The sequence below is a fragment of the Nerophis ophidion genome, linkage group LG05 (genome assembly GCF_033978795.1).
Source record: "Nerophis ophidion isolate RoL-2023_Sa linkage group LG05, RoL_Noph_v1.0, whole genome shotgun sequence".
Lineage (NCBI taxonomy): Eukaryota > Metazoa > Chordata > Actinopteri > Syngnathiformes > Syngnathidae > Nerophis > Nerophis ophidion.
The window spans coordinates 19,286,976-19,307,543 of record NC_084615.1 but is presented as its reverse complement, the minus strand read 5'-3'; the positions used below and the strand labels follow the sequence as shown (position 1 = coordinate 19,307,543).

Genomic DNA, 20,568 nt, shown 5'->3' with positions numbered 1-20,568 from the left:
GTTTTTGTTGTGGTTTCAGTCAACAACCTGGTATAGTTCTTGATGACAGGACAGGTACCCACCATGATGGCGATGTAATGGCGGCAGGGCAGCGGCAGGGGGCCGTCCATGTGCAGGATGTAGTGCTGCGCGCGCAGGAAACTCTCCAAGTACTGCGGGTGAGAGGCCATCTGCTGGGAGACGGCGTCCACGCTGCCTCGGCCCATCAGCGCCTTCACCAAGAGCAGCGACACTCGCTCCTTCTCGCTGTTCACCATGGCCTGCGGGGACACAGCACAAGGTGAGCTGGAGGCGGGCGGGCGACACCCTGTTTGCCGTCACTCGGTAACGCTTGGCTTGGAAAAGAGGAAATGATTCAAATTCATCACAACGTCAGCATAAGGTAAGGTTTCATAACAACATGAAACCTCAGCTTCTTTCTCCATTTTAAAATTCATGTGTTCACATTTGACTTTTTGAGCAGAGATGTCCGATAATATAGAGCAGGGGTCACCAACCTTTTTGAAAGCAAGAGCTACTTCTCGGGTACTGATTAATGCCAAGGGCTACCAGTTTGATACAAGCTTAAAAAAATTGCCAGAAATAGCCAATTTGCTCAATTTACCATTAATATATATATATATACATATAATAAAATGGGCATTTCTGTCTGTCATCCCGTCTTACATTTTTTTTCCTTTTATGGAAGGTTTTTTGGAGAGAATAAATGATGTAAATGTAATTTGACCCCCTTAACATGCTTCAAATTTGACTCATATGTCAGGACTGGCGAACATTGCGATTTAATCAAAAAAACCTAACACCAAAACTAAAAATTGCGCTCTACGCAATTGTAAATTGTAAATAATGTAAATAATTCAATATACATACTATGATGATTAACTTGTGTGATGACTGTATTATGTTGATAGTATATATTTGTACCATGAATTGATTAACGTGGACCCCGACTTAAACAAGTTGAAAATCTTATTCGGGTGTTACCATTTAGTGGTCAATTGTACAGAATATGTACTGTACTTTGCAATCTACTAATAAAAGTATCAATCAATCAATCAATCAATACGCCCCCTAGAAAGAATTCACAGACAAAACTGCCTGTAACTTCCAGTAGGAATGTCGTAGCGACATGAAATGAAAACCTCTATGTAGGTCTCACTTAGACCTAGATTTCATACACTGACATCCTTCAGCAAAAATCAACAGGAAGTTTGCAATTCCCCCTTCAAAACAAAAGTTTTGTAAAAACACTCATCTTTCCCTCTTTGAGCTGTAATTTGACCCCCTTAAAATGCTTCAAAACTCACTAAACTGGACACACACATCAGGCCTGGCGAATATTGCGATTTAATCAAAAAACCTAACCCCAAAACTAAAATTTGCGCTCTACGCCCCCTACAAAAAAAAAAAAAATCAGACAAAACTGCCTGTAACTTCCAGTAGGAACGTCGTAGAGACATGAAATAAAAACTTCTATGTAGGTCTCACTTAGACCTAGATTTCATACACTGACATCCTTCAGCAAAAATCAACAGGAAGTTTGCAATTCCTCCTTCAAAACAAAAGTTTTGCAAAAACACTCACCTTTGCCTCTTTGAGTTGTAATTTGACCCCCTTAACATGCTTCAAAACTCACTAAACTGGACACACACATCAGGACTGGCGAATATTGCGATTTAACCAAAAAACCTAACCCTAGAACTCCAAATTGCACTCTAGTGCCCCCTAGGAATAAAACCCAGACAAAACTGCTCTTAAGAAGAAAACACAGACAAAACTGCCTGTAACTTCCAGTAGGAACGTCGTAGAGACATGAAAAAAAAACAAAAAAACTATGTAGGTCTCAATTAGACCTACATTTTATTAATTGACATCCTTCAGCAAAAATCAACAGGACGTTGGCAATTACCCCTTCAAAACAAAAGTTTTGTAAAAACCCTTCACCTTTTTACAAACATTATCTCCTCTGAGCGTGTTTGTTGTGTCGGCTTCAAACTCGCACAGGAAAGAGATTGAACCCTTCTGATTAAAAGTTTTTCTAACTGTTCCGGTTTTGTATTTTACGAGCCTTTAAAGAACCGCTGCGCTGCTGCCGTCTCAAGATGGCCGCTTAAAAGCAGGAAGCCCCAGCGTGACCACACAATGCAGAGAAGGTAGGTACTGTGAAGGTAAAGATATGTTGATTGGGTGAAAGAAGGAGGCACCAGTTTGACTCCAGGATACAGAGAAGGTAGGTAAAGTGCAGGTAAAGATATGTTGTCTGGGTGATGGCAGGATGCACCAGCATGTACGGGTGAAAGAAAGAAGCACCAGTGTGACCCCGGGATGCAGGGAAGGTAGGTAATGTGCAGGTAAAGATATGTTGTCTGGGTGATGGCAGGATGCACCAGCATGTACGGGTGAAAGAAAGAAGCACCAGTGTGACCCCGGGATGCAGGGAAGGTAGGTAATGTGCAGGTAAAGATATGTTGTCTGGGTGATGGCAGGATGCACCAGCATGTATGGGTGAAAGAAAGAAGCACCAGTGTGACCCCAGGATACAGAGAAGGTAGGTAATGTGCAGGTAAAGATATGTTGTCTGGGTGATGGCAGGATGCACCAGCATGTACGGGTAAAAGACAGAAGCACCAGTGTGACCCCAGGATGCAGGCAAGGTAGGTAATGTGCAGGTAAAGATATGTTGTCTGGGTGATGGCAGGATGCACCAGCATGTATGGGTGAAAGAAAGAAGCACCAGTGTGACCCCAGGATACAGAGAAGGTAGGTAATGTGCAGGTAAAGATATGTTGTCTGGGTGATGGCAGGATGCACCAGCATGTACGGGTGAAAGAAAGAAGCACCAGTGTGACCCCAGGATGCAGGGAAGGTAGGTAATGTGCAGGTAAAGATACGTTGTCTGGGTGATGGCAGGATGCACCAGCATGTACGGGTGAAAGAAAGAAGCACCAGTGTGACCCCAGGATGCAGGGAAGGTAGGTAATGTGCAGGTAAAGATACGTTGTCTGGGTAAAGGCAGGAAACACCAACAAAAGTCGGTCCCGTCCATCGCTGCTTGCAGCTTTAATATTCTTTTTGTTTTCTGTTTCTCTATGCTTTTTTTTTTTAACCTATAAAGCACTTTGGTTCAATTTAAAAGTTGTTGCAAACGGGCTATATAAATAATATTGACTTGACTCCTTGACTTCCACCGTTTTTTTTCTTCTTCTTATTATTATTATTAAATGTCCAAAGCGATGAGAAGAGTAAGCCATTCAAGCAGGAGCACTGGGACAAAAACATCAGCCTCGATGCTGGGGTGCGATGGCGAGGACACACATTCCTGGCATTATTCTTCCTCCACACAAAAACCAAGCGCATGACGGCGATCAGCTGGGTGCTCAACGCATCTTTTCTGCCAGCGCATCGTCACACCGCTTCACAACTCTTATGAAAAACCATCGACCCGACCGACTTTTGGACTTGTAGTCAGAAGATGACAAAGACTCATCCCCCAAAGTGATACTTTGGGGGGTGAGAGCAGTCAGACAAACATGTCCGCCGCCAACACAAACAAGCATGTGGCGAGGGAAGCTCGCAGTCTTTCTCCTTTGTACAACATGGCGGAGGGAAGGCAAGGGAAGAAAGAAAAAAAAAAAAAGAAGCTCAAAAAACAAAAGCAGCTCACTGCGGTTAATATGTACAAACCCTGGGAAATTGTGTGAGATGTAAATATAAACGGAATACAATGATTTGCAAATCCGCTACAAAGACAACATATTTGATGTTCAAACTCATAAACATCATTTTTGTGCAACTAATCATTAACTTTAGAATTTGATGCCAGCAACACGTGACAAAGAAGTTGGGAAAGGTGGCAATAAATACTGATGAAGTTGAGGAATGCTCATCAAACACTTATTTATAAATGATAAATGGGTTGTACTTGTATAGCGCTTTTCTACCTTCAAGGTACTCAAAGCGCTTTGACACTACTTCCACATTTACCCATTCACACACACATTCACACACTGATGGAGGGAGCTGCCATGCAAAGCGCCAACCCGCACCCATCAGGAGCAAGGGTGAAGTGTCTTCCTCAGGACACAACGGACGTGACGAGGTTGGTTCTAGGTGGGATTTGAACCAGTGACCCTCGGGTTGCGCACGGCCACTCTCCCACTGCGCCACGCCACGCCGTCCCTTATATTTGGAACATCCCAAAGGTGTGCGGGCTAATTGGGGACAGGTGGGTGCCATGATTGGGTATGAAAGCAGCTTCCATGAAATACTAAATAATTCACAAACAAGGATGGGGTGAGGGTCACCACTTTGTAAGCAAATCGTCGAACAGTTTTAGAACAACATTTCTCAACGAACTATTGCAAGGAATTTAGGGATTTTACCATCTACGGTCCGTAAAATCATCAAAAAGTTCAGAGAATCTGGAGAAATCACTGCACGTAAGCGATGATATTAAGGACTTTTGAACCCTCAGGCGGTACTGCATCAAAAACCGACACCAGTGTGTAAAGGATATCACCACGTGGGCTCAGGAACATTTCGTAAAACCACTGCCAGTAACTACAGTTGGTCGCTACATTTGTAAGTGCAAGTTGAAACTCTACTATGCAAAGCCAAACCCATTTATCAACAATATCCTCGGCCCGAGTTCACCTAAGATGGACTGATGCAAAGTGGAAAGGTGTTCTGTGCTCTGACGAGTCCACATTTCAAATTATATTTGGAAACAGAGGACGTGGTGTCCTCCAGAACAAAGAGTAAAATAACCATTCAGATTGTTATAGGCGCAAAGTTCAAAAGCCAGCATGTGTGATGGTATGGGGGTGCATTAGTGCCTAAACCATGGGTAACTTACACATCTGTGAAGGCACCATTAATGCTGTAAGGTACATACAACTTTTGGAACAACATATGTTGTCATCCAAGCAACGTTATCATGGACGCCCCTGCTTATTTCAGCAAGACAAGTGAAACAACAGCGTGGCTTTGTAAAAAAAAAAAGAGTGTGGGCACTTTCCTGGCCCGCCTGCAGTCCAGACCTGTCTCCCATGGAAAATGTGTGGTGCATTATGAAGCGTAAAATACGACAGCGGAGACCCCGGACTGTTGAACAACTGAAGCTCTACATAAAACAAGAATGGGAAAGAATTCCACTTTCAAAGCTTCAAAAATTTGTTTCCTCAGTTCCCAAAGTTTTATTGAGTGTTGTTAAAAGAAAAGGTGATGTAACACAGTGGTGAACATGCCCTTTCCCAACTACTTTGTCACGTGTTGCAGCCATGAAATTCAAAGTTAATTATTATTAGCAAAAAAATTTAAATAAAGTTTATGAGTTTGAACATCAAATATCTTGTCTTTGTAGTGCATTCAACTGAATATGGGTTGAAAAGGATTTACAAATCATTGTATTCCGTTTATATTTACATCTAAAACAATTTCCCAACTCATTTGGAAACAGGGTTTGTAGTAGGGATGGAAGCGTCACATCACAATTATTATTATCACGGTGTTGTTGACTGTGCTCAAAAGCTGACTATACACACTGAAATATGTGAAGAAGGTTTTATTTAAAAAAATAAATTGACACTATGGCTGGGTGATACATGGAATACACTCCATATATCGCGGGTTTGTCTCTGTTTGATATAGAAAATGACTATATGGTAGGGCTGGGCGATATGGCCTTTTATTTATATCTCCATATTTTTAGGCCATGTGACGATACATCATATATATATCTCCATATTTTGCCTTAGCCTTGAATGAACACTTGATGCATATAATCACAGCAGTATGATGATTCTATGTGTCTACATTCAAACATTCTTCTTCATAATGCATTCATACATGCTAATTTTAAACTTTCATGCAGAGAGGGAAATCACAACTAAAAGTGTATTTATTAAACAGTTATTAAGCAGTGGCACAAACATTCAGAAAGTGCAAGATTATCAGAGACATTTTAAAACAAGTTACGAGTGCACTTTTGTGCATGATGTCACTTAAGATGACAAATCAAAACAACACTAAATTAAAGTGCACTTTTTGTACAGAACGCCACTACAATAGTTAAAAACAAATAAAGTGCACTTTTGTGCATGATGTCACACAAGATATTATAATAAGTGTCAAATAAAAATGAGTTGCATAATAGGAAATCCTTCACTATGTGGTAGGTTCCTACGGACGTTATCTCCTTCTGTTGTTGACTATTTTTTTCATACGGTGTTGATCTGGAAATGGTTGCTTCGACATTTTGTGGGTGTGGCACCGAACGGAGATGTTGACATGCAGTTTCACGCACTCTTCATTCTGTAGCGGGTGACTTTACAAATGGTGCTACAAATTAGCAGTGCTGCTGCTTTTTGTAGCAACGCTTTTGCTGCATAATCAACATCTTCCCGCTTGAAGCCAAACCACCGCCAGACGATGGACCCCCTGCTGTTTTTCTTGGGAATTAATTCTTCTTCCTTCATTTGTTACCAGATTCGCACTTTCTTTCTCTCGTATTACCACTCCTGTAGCACCTCAGCTAACGTTACCATGCTGCTACCTCTCTGCTCTGAGGGCGTATGACGTTGCACACGCGACAGTATGTGACGAATGTAAGAAGGTGCGCTTGTTTTATGTCTCTGTGAGAAGGAGAGACAAGAAGGAGTGAGAAGAGCCTATAGTGTAATGCCCGCAGCTAAAAGCAACTGTGTGAGAACGTATACTCCAATATACTCCATTCATTTCCCATTATCCATCCATTTTTCTACCACTTGTACCTTTTGGGGCCCCGGGGGGTGCTGGAGCCTATCTCAGCTACAATCGGGCGGAGGGCGGCGTACACCCTGGACAAGTCGCCACCTCATCACAGGGCCAACACAGACAGACAACATTCACACACAAGGAACCATTTAGTGTTGCCAATCAACCTATCACCAGGTGCATGTCTTTGGAGGTGGGAGGAGCCTATACTCAGGTGCATATCTTTGGAGGTGGGAGGAGCCTAGCCCAAGGTGCATGTCTTTGGAGGTGGGAGGGGCCTATCCCCAGGTGCATGTGTTTGGAGGTGTGAGGAGCCTATCCCCAGGTGCATGTGTTTGGAGGTGGGAGGAGCCTATCCCCAGGTGCATGTGTTTGGAGGTGGGAGGAAGCCGGAGTAGAACCCACACAGTCACGGGGAGGACATGCAAACTCCACACAGAAAGATCCCGAGCCCGGGATTGAACTCAGGACTACTCAGGACCTTCGTATTGTGAGGCACATGCACTAACCCCTGTTCCACCATGCTGCCCTAATTTCCCATTAATATATGGGAAAATAATAATAATTTCTCATTAATTCCCATTGATAGTTTCCAACTTTCAATATTCCCGGAATTTTGCAACCTTGTGTGACTGCCATCTACTGGTCACACTTATCAATACACCATGTACCAAATAAAATATATTGAGGTTGGTAAGCACAACCAGAATTATTCCTTACAGTAGGTGCACCGGGTTATACGGCGCACTGTTGACTTTTAAGGGGTAAAAAAGGATTTTAGTGCGCCTTATAGTCCGTAAAATACGGTAATTTTAATATAAAAACGCTTATCATGATACCGTTTATTGTTTTGATCCCTAATATGCAGTGAATAACGTTTCTTGGGAGCTAATATTGTTGCCTTTCATAGTGTGGACTTTGCACGTTGGGGTTCCTACCCTTCCTGGGGGAAAAAAAAGATGGTGACCAAGCAGGACTGGGGTTAAGTCCTGGCTGCATGAGGACTTGAGGAGTGTTAAGGAGCCAAGTCTGACACACAGGTGGCTGCCACTCAAAGACATATTGACCTTGACAGCAGCAAGGAGACATTAGTTTGCTGCCGGCTGCTTTAAAGCCGCACTAACTAGCAGGAGGCAGAAAGGACAAACAGTAGCAAAGTGGCAGTCCTTCAAGTCTGTCAATACGAGCACCTGTGCCTTGTTCTCTCAGGCGTTAAAGCAAAGTGACACACCTTTACGTTGGTCACGAAGGCCACTTCAACTTAATAGACAGCATCTAGTCCGCTCCCAACATCTCCCCAAGTGGAAAAAGTAGAACTTGACCAAAAAAGTCTGTGTTGCTGCAAGCACGAGAAGTCAGCAAGACTGAAATAATCCACGGCGCTTCAGTTTTTCCACATTATGTTGCCGCTTTATTCCACATTCATTTTTTCCTTCCAATGTCTGCACTTTAATGACAACAAATATGTTTGTTGTCATGTATGTCTGACATGTGTTTTATTTACAATAACATCACACAAATACAGTGTTAGCTTTCACTGTTGTACTGATGACAGAAAACTAACTCTACATGTCCTAAACATGACCACTAACTCTACATGTCCTAAACATGACCACTAACTCTACATGTCCTAAACATGACCACTAACTCTACATGTCCTAAACCTGATCACTAACTCTACATGTCCTAAAAACATGACCACTAACTCTACATGTCCTAAAAACATGACCACTAACTCTACATGTCCTGAAAACATGACCACTAACTCGACATGTCCTAAACACGATCACTAACTCGACATGTCCTAAACACGACCACTAACTCTACATGTCCTAAACATGACCACTAACTCTACATGTCCTAAAAACATGACCACTAACTCTACATGTCCTGAAAACATGACCACTAACTCGACATGTCCTAAACACGACCACTAACTCTACATGTCCTAAACAGGACCACTAACTCTACATGTCCTAAACACGACCACTAACTCTACATGTCCTAAACACGACCACTAACTCTACATGTCCTAAACAGGACCACTAACTCTACATGTCCTAAACATGACCACTAACTCTACATGTCCTAAACACGACCACTAACTCTACATGTCCTAAACACGACCACTAACTCTACATGTCCTAAACACGACCACTAACTCTACATGTCCTAAACAGGACCACTAACTCTACATGTCCTAAACATGACCACTAACTCTACATGTCCTAAACATGACCACTAACTCTACATGTCCTAAACATGACCACTAACTCTACATGTCCTAAAAACATGACCACTAACTCTACATGTCCTAAAAACATGACCACTAACTCTACATGTCCTAAACATGACCACTAACTCTACATGTCCTAAACCTGATCACTAACTCTACATGTCCTAAAAACATGACCACTAACTCTACATGTCCTAAAAACATGACCACTAACTCTACATGTCCTAAACACGATCACTAACTCGACATGTCCTAAACACGACCACTAACTCTACATGTCCTAAACACGACCACTAACTCTACATGTCCTAAAAACATGACCACTAACTCTACATGTCCTGAAAACATGACCACTAACTCGACATGTCCTAAACACGACCACTAACTCTACATGTCCTAAACAGGACCACTAACTCTACATGTCCTAAACACGACCACTAACTCTACATGTCATAAACACGACCACTAACTCTACATGTCCTAAACAGGACCACTAACTCTACATGTCCTAAACATGACCACTAACTCTACATGTCCTAAACACGACCACTAACTCTACATGTCCTAAACACGACCACTAACTCTACATGTCCTAAACACGACCACTAACTCTACATGTCCTAAACAGGACCACTAACTCTACATGTCCTAAACATGACCACTAACTCTACATGTCCTAAACATGACCACTAACTCTACATGTCCTAAACATGACCACTAACTCTACATGTCCTAAAAACATGACCACTAACTCTACATGTCCTAAAAACATGACCACTAACTCTACATGTCCTGAAAACATGACCACTAACTCGACATGTCCTAAACACGACCACTAACTCTACATGTCCTAAACAGGACCACTAACTCTACATGTCCTAAACACGACCACTAACTCTACATGTCCTAAACACGACCACTAACTCTACATGTCCTAAACAGGACCACTAACTCTACATGTCCTAAACATGACCACTAACTCTACATGTCCTAAACATGACCACTAACTCTACATGTCCTAAACATGACCACTAACTCTACATGTCCTAAAAACATGACCACTAACTCTACATGTCCTAAAAACATGACCACTAACTCTACATGTCCTGAAAACATGACCACTAACTCGACATGTCCTAAACACGACCACTAACTCTACATGTCCTAAACAGGACCACTAACTCTACATGTCCTAAACACGACCACTAACTCTACATGTCCTAAACACGACCACTAACTCTACATGTCCTAAACAGGACCACTAACTCTACATGTCCTAAACAGGACCACTAACTCTACATGTCCTAAACATGACCACTAACTCTACATGTCCTAAACATGACCACTAACTCTACATGTCCTAAACATGACCACTAACTCTACATGTCCTAAACACGACCACTAACTCTACATGTCCTAAACACGACCACTAACTCTACATGTCCTAAACAGGACCACTAACTCTACATGTCCTAAACATGACCACTAACTCTACATGTCCTAAACATGACCACTAACTCTACATGTCCTAAACATGACCACTAACTCTACATGTCCTAAACATGACCACTAACTCTACATGTCCTAAACCTGACCACTAACTCTACATGTCCTAAACATGACCACTAACTCTACATGTCCTAAACATGACCACTAACTCTACATGTCCTAAAAACATGACCACTAACTCTACATGTCCTAAAAACATGACCACTAACTCTACATGTCCTAAACAGGACCACTAACTCTACATGTCCTAAACATGACCACTAACTCTACATGTCCTAAACAGGACCACTAACTCTACATGTCCTAAACACGACCACTAACTCTACATGTCCTAAACACGACCACTAACTCTACATGTCCTAAACAGGACCACTAACTCTACATGTCCTAAACATGACCACTAACTCTACATGTCCTAAACATGACCACTAACTCTACATGTCCTAAACATGACCACTAACTCTACATGTCCTAAACCTGACCACTAACTCTACATGTCCTAAACATGACCACTAACTCTACATGTCCTAAACATGACCACTAACTCTACATGTCCTAAAAACATGACCACTAACTCTACATGTCCTAAAAACATGACCACTAACTCTACATGTCCTAAACAGGACCACTAACTCTACATGTCCTAAACATGACCACTAACTCTACATGTCCTAAACAGGACCACTAACTCTACATGTCCTAAACACGACCACTAACTCTACATGTCCTAAACACGACCACTAACTCTACATGTCCTAAACAGGACCACTAACTCTACATGTCCTAAACATGACCACTAACTCTACATGTCCTAAACATGACCACTAACTCTACATGTCCTAAACACGACCACTAACTCTACATGTCCTAAACACGACCACTAACTCTACATGTCCTAAACAGGACCACTAACTCTACATGTCCTAAACATGACCACTAACTCGACATGTCCTAAACATGACCACTAACTCTACATGTCCTAAACATGACCACTAACTCTACATGTCCTAAACATGACCACTAACTCTACATGTCCTAAACCTGACCACTAACTCTACATGTCCTAAACATGACCACTAACTCTACATGTCCTAAACATGACCACTAACTCTACATGTCCTAAACATGACCACTAACTCTACATGTCCTAAACATGACCACTAACTCTACATGTCCTAAAAACATGACCACTAACTCTACATGTCCTAAAAACATGACCACTAACTCGACATGTCCTAAACACGATCACTAACTCTACTTGTCCTAAACACGACCACTAACTCTACATGTCCTAAACACGACCACTAACTCTACATGTCCTAAACACGACCACTAACTCTACATGTCCTAAACATGACCACTAACTCTACATGTCCTAAACATGACCACTAACTCTACATGTCCTAAAAACATGATCACTAACTCTACATGTCCTAAAAAAATGACCACTAACTCTACATGTCCTAAACATGACCACTAACTCTACATGTCCTAAACATGACCACTAACTCAACATGTCCTATACACGATCACTAACTCTACTTGTCCTAAACACGACCACTAACTCTACATGTCCTAAACACGACCACTAACTCTACATGTCCTAAACAGGACCACTAACTCTACATGTCCTAAACATGACCACTAACTCTACATGTCCTAAACATGACCACTAACTCTACATGTCCTAAACATGACCACTAACTCTACATGTCCTAAACATGACCACTAACTCTACATGTCCTAAACATGACCACTAACTCTACATGTCCTAAACATGACCACTAACTCTACATGTCCTAAACATGACCACTAACTTTACATGTCCTAAACATGATCAACATCCAGGTTGTAGTCAGCTGGAGGCGTGTCTTAGTCAAATTCAACAATGAATGTCCAGCAACTTTTTGCATATTAACGCTAAGAAAACAGAAATACTGATTATCGGTCCTGCTGGACACCGACCCCTATTTAATAATAACACCTTAACATTTGACAACCAAACAATTACACAAGGCCACTCGATAAAGGACTGGACTGGAATCCCACACTATTATGTTGGATCCACTATGGACTGGACTCTCACACTATTATGTTGGATCCACTATGGACTGGACTCTCACTATTATGTTAGATCTACTATGGACTGGACTCTCATACTATCATGTTAGATCCACTATGGACTGGACTGTCACACTATTATGTTAGATCCACTGTGGACTGGACTCTCACTATTATGTTAGATCCACAATGGACTGGACTCTCACACTATTATGTTAGATCAACTATGGACTGGACTCTCACACTATTATGTTAGATCCACTATGAACTGGACTCTCACTATTATGTTAGATCCACTATGGACTGGACTCTCACACTATTATGCTAGATACAATACGGACTGGACTCTCACTATTATGTTAGATCCACTATGGACTGGACTCTCACACTATTATGTTAGATCCACTATGGACTGGACTCTCACACTATTATGTTAGATCCACTATGGACTAGACTCACACTATTATGTTAGATCCACTATGGATTGGACTCTCCCTATTATGTTAGATCCACTATGGACTGGACTCTCAATAGTATCGTAGTTGAAGTATGGACTGGATTCTCACTATTATGTTAGATCCACTACGGACTGGACTCTCACACTATTATGTTAGATCCACTATGGACTGGACTCTCAATAGTATCGTAGTTGAAGTATGGACTGGATTCTCACTATTATGTTGGATCCACTACGGACTGGACTCTCACACTATTATGTTAGATCCACTATGAACTGGACTCTCACTATTATGTTAGATCCACTATGGACCGGACTCTCACACTATTATGTTAGATCCAGTATGGACTGGACTCTCACACTATTATGTTAGATCCACTATGGACTGGACTCTCACACTATTATGTTAGATCCACTATGGATTGGACTCACACTATTATGTTAGATCCACTATGGATTGGACTCTCCCTATTATGTTAGATCCACTATGGACTGGACTCTCAATAGTATCGTAGTTGAAGTATGGACTGGATTCTCACTATCATGTTAGATCCACTATGAACTGGACTCTCACTATTATGTTAGATCCACTATGGACCGGACTCTCACACTATTATGTTAGATCCAGTATGGACTGGACTCACACTATTATGTTAGATCCACTATGGACTGGACTCTCACACTATTATGCTAGATACAATACGGACTGGACTCTCACTATTATGTTAGATCCACTATGGACTGGACTCTCACACTATTATGTTAGATCCACTATGGACTGGACTCTCACACTATTATGTTAGATCCACTATGGACTAGACTCACACTATTATGTTAGATCCACTATGGATTGGACTCTCCCTATTATGTTAGATCCAATATGGACTGGACTCTCAATAGTATCGTAGTTGAAGTATGGACTGGATTCTCACTATTATGTTAGATCCACTACGGACTGGACTCAATAGTATCGTAGTTGAAGTATGGACTGGATTCTCACTATTATGTTAGATCCACTACGGACTGGACTCTCACACTATTATGTTAGATCCACTATGAACTGGACTCTCACTATTATGTTAGATCCACTATGGACCGGACTCTCACACTATTATGTTAGAGCCAGTATGGACTGGACTCACACTATTATGTTAGATCCACTATGGACTGGACTCTCACACTATTATGCTAGATAAAATACGGACTGGACTCTCACACTATTATGTTAGATCCACTATGGACTGGACTCTCACACTATTATGTTAGATCCACTATGGACTGGACTCACACTATTATGTTAGATCCACTATGGATTGGACTCTCCCTATTATGTTAGATCCACTATCGACTGGACTCTCAATAGTATCGTAGTTGAAGTATGGACTGGATTCTCACTATCATGTTAGATCCACTATGGACTGGACTCTCACTATTATGTTAGATCCACTATGGACTGGACTCTCACACTATTATGTTAGATCCACTTTGAACTGGACTCTCACACTATTATGTTAGATCCACTATGGACTGGACTCTGACACTATTATGTTAGATCCACTATGGGCTGGACTCTCAAACTATTATGTTAGATCCACTATAGACTGGATTCTCACACTATTATGTTAGATCCACTATGGACTGGACTCACACTATTATGTTAGATCCACTATGGACTGGACTCACACTATTATGTTAGATCCACTATGGACTGGACTCACACTATTATGTTAGATCCACTATGGGCTGGACTCTCAAACTATTATGTTAGATCCACTATGGACTGGACTTTCACACTATTATGTTAGATCCACTATGGACTGGACTCACACTATTATGTTAGATCCACTATGGATTGGACTCTCCCTATTATGTTAGATCCACTATGGACTGGATTCTCACACTATTATGTTAGATCCACTATGGACTGGACTCACACTATTATGTTAGATCCACTATGGACTGGACTCTCACACTATTATGTTAGATCCACTATGGACTGGACTCACACTATTATGTTAGATCCACTATGGATTGGACTCTCCCTATTATGTTAAATCCACTATGGACTGGACTCTGACACTATTATGTTAGATCCACTATGGGCTGGACTCTCAAACTATTATGTTAGATCCACTATGGACTGGACTCTCACACTATTATGTTAGATCCACTATGGACTGGACTCTCACACTATTATGTTAGATCCACTATGGACTGGACTCACACTATTATGTTAGATCCACTATGGACTGGACTCACACTATCATGTTAGATCCACTATGGACTGGACTCACACTATTATGTTAGATCCACTATGGACTGGACTCACACTATTATGTTAGATCCACTATGGACTGGACTCTCACACTATTATGTTAGATCCACTATGGACTGGACTCACACTATTATGTTAGATCCACTATGGATTGGACTCTCCCTATTATGTTAGATCCACTATGGACTGGACTCTCAATAGTATCGTAGTTGAAGTATGGACTGGATTCTCACTATTATGTTAGATCCACTACGGACTGGACTCTCACACTATTATGTTAGATCCACTATGGACTGGACTCTCAATAGTATCGTAGTTGAAGTATGGACTGGATTCTCACTATTATGTTGGATCCACTACGGACTGGACTCTCACACTATTATGTTAGATCCACTATGAACTGGACTCTCACTATTATGTTAGATCCACTATGGACCGGACTCTCACACTATTATGTTAGATCCAGTATGGACTGGACTCTCACACTATTATGTTAGATCCACTATGGACTGGACTCTCACACTATTATGTTAGATCCACTATGGATTGGACTCACACTATTATGTTAGATCCACTATGGATTGGACTCTCCCTATTATGTTAGATCCACTATGGACTGGACTCTCAATAGTATCGTAGTTGAAGTATGGACTGGATTCTCACTATCATGTTAGATCCACTATGAACTGGACTCTCACTATTATGTTAGATCCACTATGGACCGGACTCTCACACTATTATGTTAGATCCAGTATGGACTGGACTCACACTATTATGTTAGATCCACTATGGACTGGACTCTCACACTATTATGCTAGATACAATACGGACTGGACTCTCACTATTATGTTAGATCCACTATGGACTGGACTCTCACACTATTATGTTAGATCCACTATGGACTGGACTCTCACACTATTATGTTAGATCCACTATGGACTAGACTCACACTATTATGTTAGATCCACTATGGATTGGACTCTCCCTATTATGTTAGATCCAATATGGACTGGACTCTCAATAGTATCGTAGTTGAAGTATGGACTGGATTCTCACTATTATGTTAGATCCACTACGGACTGGACTCAATAGTATCGTAGTTGAAGTATGGACTGGATTCTCACTATTATGTTAGATCCACTACGGACTGGACTCTCACACTATTATGTTAGATCCACTATGAACTGGACTCTCACTATTATGTTAGATCCACTATGGACCGGACTCTCACACTATTATGTTAGAGCCAGTATGGACTGGACTCACACTATTATGTTAGATCCACTATGGACTGGACTCTCACACTATTATGCTAGATAAAATACGGACTGGACTCTCACACTATTATGTTAGATCCACTATGGACTGGACTCTCACACTATTATGTTAGATCCACTATGGACTGGACTCACACTATTATGTTAGATCCACTATGGATTGGACTCTCCCTATTATGTTAGATCCACTATCGACTGGACTCTCAATAGTATCGTAGTTGAAGTATGGACTGGATTCTCACTATCATGTTAGATCCACTATGGACTGGACTCTCACTATTATGTTAGATCCACTATGGACTGGACTCTCACACTATTATGTTAGATCCACTTTGAACTGGACTCTCACACTATTATGTTAGATCCACTATGGACTGGACTCTGACACTATTATGTTAGATCCACTATGGGCTGGACTCTCAAACTATTATGTTAGATCCACTATAGACTGGATTCTCACACTATTATGTTAGATCCACTATGGACTGGACTCACACTATTATGTTAGATCCACTATGGACTGGACTCACACTATTATGTTAGATCCACTATGGACTGGACTCACACTATTATGTTAGATCCACTATGGGCTGGACTCTCAAACTATTATGTTAGATCCACTATGGACTGGACTTTCACACTATTATGTTAGATCCACTATGGACTGGACTCACACTATTATGTTAGATCCACTATGGATTGGACTCTCCCTATTATGTTAGATCCACTATGGACTGGATTCTCACACTATTATGTTAGATCCACTATGGACTGGACTCACACTATTATGTTAGATCCACTATGGACTGGACTCTCACACTATTATGTTAGATCCACTATGGACTGGACTCACACTATTATGTTAGATCCACTATGGATTGGACTCTCCCTATTATGTTAAATCCACTATGGACTGGACTCTGACACTATTATGTTAGATCCACTATGGGCTGGACTCTCAAACTATTATGTTAGATCCACTATGGACTGGACTCTCACACTATTATGTTAGATCCACTATGGACTGGACTCTCACACTATTATGTTAGATCCACTATGGACTGGACTCACACTATTATGTTAGATCCACTATGGACTGGACTCACACTATCATGTTAGATCCACTATGGACTGGACTCACACTATTATGTTAGATCCACTATGGACTGGACTCACACTATTATGTTAGATCCACTATGGACTGGACTCTCACACTATTATGTTAGATCCACTATGGACTGGACTCACACTATTATGTTAGATCCACTATGGATTGGACTCTCCCTATTATGTTAGATCCACTATGGACTGGACTCTCAATAGTATCGTAGTTGAAGTATGGACTGGATTCTCACTATTATGTTATTACTACAACTATGTCTGAAATCTTTTGACCAAGTTTTATTCAAATGTCTTATTTCTGGTGGGCACTGTGGCGTCCCACTAAGTTACTTAGACAGTTATGTGTTTGTTGTTTTCATAATGGGGAAAAACGCTAATGTCTCTTGTTTTCATGTTAACATTTAAGCCACTGCATTGACATTTTTCGACCCTTTTCATTTAAAAGAGGATCATGATTACGTTGGTGGTTCCAGACCTGATCGGGAGTCAACACACGCCGCAAATTCTAAACGCTGTCAAAAGTGCAGCTTGTGAGTATCACAAAAAATACAAAAAATTACTTAAAGTACAGTGTTTTATTTTCCTGTATTTAAACAGTCTTACTGTTCAAACGGTGTGTAGTGTCAAATATATTAAATATATCAAAACCAAAACTTCTGCCTTGTTATTAATACTTAGGCCTATTTTAATGTTGGTCAATGAGGAGGTCTTGAAGTTTTTTAAGGTAAAAAAGAAGAAGTTTGAGAACTACAGGAATAGGCAATTGTAGAATATCATGAAGTGATTATTAAGGCTGGGAATCTTAGGCACCATCTGACTTCATTCGGTTCTGAATCGGTTCTTGATTCAAAACAATCCTCAGTTAAAATACTTTTTTTTTTTAAATTACATTGGGTGCCAGTTCTCTAATCAACTACATCCCCACATTAAATAGACAAAGAACTCTGATAAATGTAAATACTACTTAAAAGAAAGTTGGTTTTCTTAATAAAATTGTACCCAAACATTTAATAAAGTCCAACACAAATAAGGCAACAAAGAGAAGTATTCAACACTTCTCTTTTCTGAAGTAAATGTGTACAGTAGATATGATCATCTAACCCAGGGGTCACCAACCAGGTCGCCCGTAAGGACCAGATGAGTCGCCCGCTGGCCTCTTCTAAAAATAGCTAAAATAGCAGCACTTACCAGTGAGCTGCCTCTATTTTTTAAATTGTATTTATTTACTAGCAAGCTGGTCTCGCTTTGCTCGACATTTTTAATTCTAAGAGAGACAAAACTCAAATGGAATTTGAAAATCCTAGAAAATATTTTAAAGACTTAGTCGTCACTTGTTTAAATAAATTCATGTATTTTTTTAACTTTGCTTCTTATAACTTTCAGAAAGACAATTTTAGAGAAAAAATACGATTTAAAAAATTATTTTAGGATTTTTAAACACATACATTTTTACCTTTTAAATTCCTTCCTGTTCTTTCCTGACAATTTAAATCAATGTTCAAGTAAATTTATTTTTATTGTAAAGAATAATAAATACATTTTAATTTAATTCTTCATTTTAGCTACTGTTTTTTGGACAAAGAATATTTGTGAAATATTTCTTCAAACTTATTATGATTAAAATTCAAAAAAAGTATTCTGGCAAATCTAGAAAAATCTTCAGAATCAAATTTAAATCTTATTTCAAAGTCTTTTGAATTTCTTTTAAAAATTTTGTTCTGGAATATCTAGAAGAAATAATGATTTGTCTTTGTTAGAAATATAGCTTGGTCCAATTTGTTATATATTCTAACAAAGTGCAGATTGGATTTTAACCTATTTAAAACATGTCATCAAAATTCTAAAATTAATCTTAATCAGGAAAAATTACTAATGATGTTCCATAAATTCTTTTTTTTATTTTTACAAAAAGATTCAAATTAGCTAGTTTTTCTCTTCTTTTTTTTTTTGTTGAATTTTGAATTCTAAAGAGTTGAAAATGATGATAAACTATGTTTTGAATTTTTATTTATTTTTTTCCTGTTTTCTCCTCTTTTAAACCGTTCAATTAAGTGTTTTTTCATCATTTATTCTCTACAAAACACCTTCCGTAAAAGGAAAAAAATGTACGACGAAATGACGGACAGAAATACCCATTTATATATATATATCTATATTTACTTATTAAAGGTAAATTGAGCAAATTGGCTATTTCTGGCAATTTATTTAAGTGTGTATCAAACTGGTAGCCCTTCGCATTAATCAGTACCCAAGAAGTAGCTCTTGGTTTCAAAAAGGTTGGTGACCCCTGCTCTACATTAACTATATGATTTGTCTGAGTTGCTGGACAGGACAGATTAAAACATTATAATAAAAAGCATTGTTTTATAAGATTAAAGAGTAGTTAATCAGGATTTATTTGTAAATTTAAAAAAATGTTTTACAGGTTATGACCAACATGCATGTTCTTTTTTCTTTTTTTAAAGGCCCTTTAAAGGCAACCTTTTCTGCGATGTGGCCCTCAATGAAAACAAGTCTGCACTAAGGTTTGTAAAACTTTATGTACTACATCAGTGATGTCCAAAGTGTGGCCCGGGGGCCATTTTCGGTTCGCAGCTAATTGTTTACCGGCCCACCACACATTCTGGAAATGCTATTGCAAAAATAAAAAAGAACATTAAAAATATTGGAATGAGGTGAAATCTAACGAGAAAAAGTTGCAATGTTGGCAAAAAGCTGCCATGCAGGCTGTTTTTTTTTTTTTCATTTTGTCTTTATTTCACCACGTGAAAACCATCTTTACCATAAATTGATTAACGTGCACCCCGACTTAAACAAGTTGAAAAACTTATTGGGGTGTTACTATTTAGTGGTCAATTGTACGGAATATGTACTGTAC

At 40.0% G+C, this 20,568-nt stretch overlaps 1 protein-coding gene across 1 annotated transcript in view; it reads right to left on the bottom strand.

The window, feature by feature from the left end:
- Positions 1-20,568, bottom strand: part of LOC133552341 (sestrin-1-like) — a 41,464-nt gene that overhangs the window by 2,812 nt on the left and 18,084 nt on the right. The window contains exon 2 of the mRNA XM_061899564.1: positions 63-260. Coding sequence (XP_061755548.1) covers positions 63-260 — 198 coding nt within the window. The remainder of the gene's footprint in view (positions 1-62; positions 261-20,568) is intronic.